Source organism: Frankliniella occidentalis, unplaced genomic scaffold (assembly GCF_000697945.3).
Source record: "Frankliniella occidentalis isolate FOCC.00 unplaced genomic scaffold, Focc_3.1 Scaffold5589, whole genome shotgun sequence".
Lineage (NCBI taxonomy): Eukaryota > Metazoa > Arthropoda > Insecta > Thysanoptera > Thripidae > Frankliniella > Frankliniella occidentalis.
This window is the reverse complement of record NW_026272627.1, coordinates 1-4,075: the sequence shown is the minus strand read 5'-3', so window position 1 is coordinate 4,075 and position 4,075 is coordinate 1. Positions and strand designations below refer to the sequence as shown.

At 63.1% G+C, this 4,075-nt stretch overlaps 1 protein-coding gene across 1 annotated transcript; it reads right to left on the bottom strand.

Annotated features, from left to right (window-relative positions):
- Positions 1-41: 41 nt before the first annotated feature.
- Positions 42-4,070, bottom strand: LOC113202994 (spidroin-1-like; the record flags this gene model as incomplete). Its single annotated transcript, XM_052277056.1, has 7 exons — positions 42-559; positions 636-1,032; positions 1,126-1,490; positions 1,576-2,000; positions 2,076-2,503; positions 2,579-2,713; positions 2,843-4,070. Coding segments are annotated over 7 exons (3,285 nt in total), but the record flags the coding sequence as incomplete, so codon positions are not given.
- Positions 4,071-4,075: the final 5 nt, after the last annotated feature.

Here is a 4,075-nt window from a genome sequence, read left to right as displayed (position 1 = left end):
AAATTTCTTGAATTTCTTGATGACTTATCAAAACAATAAAATGTGATATTGTTTGGTTTAAGTACCATTTCAAGGACTAGCTACACGTCTGTCAAAAACATGACTACACAGTATGTCAATCCATTACATCAATAACTACGTTAACTAAATGCAAATAAAATACATACCAGGAAGGTGCTTATTTACATACAGTCTGTCAAAAGTTTGTACAAAATGCAGTCCGTCGTCACTATCGACGATGAAAAGGAAATCTCAGCACGGCGTCCCGTCCATCTTGGTGGGTGTGGTGCCCGGCTTACAAATATTGGTTTTGCCCATTGCCCCTGACACCTCGTTGCAGGAGTAGCTGAAGAAGCCGCACGCTGAGGCCGCCGTGAAGTACGTGTGCGAGAAGGTCTTCGGGTCGCCGGCGTCTCCCCCCGCGGTGACTGCCCCGGGACTGTTCGCCCCCGCGCCAGCAGGCAACTGGCCGGTGACGCTCTTGGTGACGCTGACGAAGCCCTCCGGGACAGGCCCGGACACCGTGTCGCCGCTACGCACCAGGGAGCGGTTGTTGCTCCTGGTCGGAGGAGGAGTTTCAGCGAAAGAGAGCAGCACCAGGTCTGACGAAAACCACTTAATTCAGAAACCCTTACCTGCGCCCCCCCTGCCGCATCATGTTCCTCTTGCCTGCCTTCCCCTTCTTACCGCCACCCTTAGCTTTAGTGGCGTCTTTGACGGTGTCCTTGACAGAGTTCTGCTGCTGCTGGGGGATGCTCTCCATCTCAGCCTTGGGGGTGGGCCGTGACGAGAAAAGGTCGCCGCGTTCCGGTAGCCGCGGAGCTCCGTCCACGTACTTGGGCGGGCGCTGGCCTTGTTGGTGGCCGTCGTCGAACTCGGTCTCCTCCTCGTCTTCGTAGTCTTCGTACTCGTCAAAGTCTTCCACTCCACCGCCGCCCGCAACAGGAGCGGGCGTGCTGGCCTGCTGCTGGTGGGGCGGTGTGAACGTCGTGTCCCCCCTTAGGCTATTGGGCTCCTTGCTCGAATCATCATCTAATCCCGTAAATCGCGTTCAAACAGTTAAAAAGAACACAACAAAAAACGTGAAAACAAAAAATTACAGCTATAAACGCCGTGCCCAATTACCTGTTGCGGTCGGAGTTGCCGGGCTCGAGTTCGGACTGCCTGTTGGTGGCCGGACCTCCGTGTTCGTCGAGTCAAACGTAACGGTCTCGTTGAGCGTGGAGATGGTGAGGGTCTCGTTGAAGACGATGCTGTGAGCCGCGGTCTGGCGGGCCAGCATCTCGACCTCCTGCTCGGTCAGGGTGCGGCCGGTGCTGCTCGAACCCTTCCCGTCGATGACGCTGCTGCTGGAGTTGGTCTCCCGAGTGTACTGCTCCTCGACGGACTGCGACTCGTTAAAGGCCTTCATCGCCTGGAGGCGCATGGTGGACTGAGGTAGAGGACGCCCTGAGGCGGCCTGCGCCGCGCCCTTGTACGAGATGCCGTACCTGCAGGAAGGCACGTACGTATCAAGTTAGGGTGTACTTCACTACTCGCGCCTTTGCGGCAGAGAGGCGCGCGCGGGTCGCATACCTGTAGGAACCCTCGATCTCTGCCGTCGACGACCCAGTCAGGGGCCCGGACTGCGACGTGGCGGTGCCCCCGCCCCGGTAAGGGTTGGGCTGGTCCTGGTTCCGCGGCAGGAAGCCGATCTGTGCCTGCGACGCGGTGGCCCCGGGACCGCGGCTCTGCGCGTCCGCGATGCCGCCCGCCAGCCCCGCCTGCACCTGCGTGTTGGTGCCGTAGACCAGGCCCTGGCTCGTGGAGATGGCGCTCGTGCCGCTGCCGTCCAGGCCCATGGACACCTGGGTCTGCGCCTGCTCCCGCCCGCCGTGCGACTGAGCCACGCTCTGGGAGCCCTGGGGCGACCCAGACACGGACGTCTTGGAGGACTTGAGCTCGTCACCGGTCTGGGCCGAGGCCGCAAACGTGCCTGTGCCGGAGTAGCTGCCGTCAACCTGTCGGTCGAGAGAGGCAGTTTGAGAAGGATGTCAATGTGGGCAAACTCGACTTTTCGTGGTCACGCGGCTTACCGCTGTGTGGGCCACACCGGAGCCGAAACGGCCCTTTGACGAGGCGCCGAGTTTCGTCAGACCGTCAGGGGTCGACGAGATGCTTGATGTCGCGATGGCGTCACCCTCGTTAGCACCGAGTGGACCCGTACCAATAGCACCAGCGCCAGCAGCACCAGAGCCAGCCCCTGCCCCTGCCCCTCCTGCCCCCGGATAACCAGCGCCTGCCCCTCCAGTCCCCGGATAACCAGCGCCTGCCCCTCCAGCCCCCGGATAACCAGCGCCTGCCCCTGGATAGCCGGCCCCTGCTCCACCTGCCCCTGGGTAACCAGCCCCCGCGCCGCCAGCTCCCGGGTAACCGCCGGGATACGACCCTCCGCCCGCTGCACCACCTGGGTAACCACCGCCGGGGCCAGCACCTCCAGGGAAGCCTACTGCAGTCGTTCCACCTGAAAAGGGTTGCGTCAATTATCATTAAGCTAGTTCGTTCCTCGGCAGTGTTAATTCAACTTAATCCGACTCACCTGCTCCAGTTCCCGCAGCGCCCGTTCCTCCGGGATAGGCACCACCTGCTCCAGTGCCTCCAGGATAAGAGCCACCAGGTCCGGCACCGCCAGGATAACCACCACCCGCTCCTGCACCACCACCACCAACGACGCCTGGAACACCGGGAGTTCCAGTGACCCCGGGGTAAGCACCTCCAGCGCCAGAACCACCGGGGTAAGCGCCACCAGATCCGGCAACCCCGGGGTAAGCACCACCAGCGCTAGTGCCGCCAGGATACGCACCTCCTCCAGATCCCGCTCCTCCAGGATAAGCACCGCCTGGTCCAGCACCGCCGGGGAAAGCCCCTCCAGGGTATGCGCCACCGGCTCCAGTACCGCCAGGATATGCACCGCCTTGCCCCGCCCCACCGGGGTAGGCTCCTCCAGTTCCACTGCCACCAGGGTATGCGCCACCAGCTCCAGTACCCCCGGCGACTGTACCGCCAGGGTACGCACCACCAGGTCCAGCTCCTCCAGCTCCTGATCCCCCGGGGTACGCACCACCAGCTCCAGTACCTCCAGGATATGCCCCACCGGCTCCAGTACCACCGGGATATGTTCCGCCTTGCCCAGCTCCACCGGGGAAGACACCTCCACTTCCAGTGCCTCCAGGGTACGCGCCACCAGCTCCGGTACCTCCGCCACCTGTACTGCCAGGATACGCACCACCAGGTCCAGCTCCTCCAGGATATGCGCCTCCAGCTCCAGTGCCTCCAGGGTATGTGCCACCTTGCCCAGCTCCTCCGGGGAAGGCTCCTCCAGTTCCAGTGCTACCAGGGTAGGCGCCACCAGCTCCGGTACCTCCGCCACCTGTACCGCCAGGATACGCACCGCCCGGTCCAGCTCCTCCGGCCCCTGATCCCCCGGGGTACGCGCCACCAGCTCCAGTACCTCCAGGATATAGGCCACCTTGTCCAGCTCCACCGGGAAAGACACCGCCTGTTCCGACTCCACCAGGGTATGCGCCGCCAGCGCCAGTACCGCCGGCGCCGGTGCCTCCCGGGTATGCACCGCCTTGTCCAGCGCCGCCAGGATATGCTCCTCCAGCACCTGTACCCCCGGGATAAGCACCACCAGCTCCGGTGCCGCCAACGCCAGCACCACCAGGATACGCGCCGCCTTGTCCAGTGCCCCCGGGATAGGCCCCTCCTGGTCCTGCTCCACCGGGGTATGCACCGCCTGGTCCCGTGCCTCCCGGGTACGCTCCACCAGCACCAGTACCCCCGGCAACAGTTCCTCCGGGGTATGCACCTCCAGAACCAGTGCCTCCAGGGCCCACGCCTCCAGGATAAGACCCGCCCGTGCCACCTCCTTTCACGCCAGACCCTCCAGGGTATGCGCCACCAGCTACCGTACCTCCAGGATACGCACCGCCAGGACCTGCTCCTCCGGCGCCTGATCCTCCGGGGTAAACACCACCGGTTCCAGTCCCACCAGGGTACGCACCGCCTGGACTTGCTCCTCCGGCGCCTGATC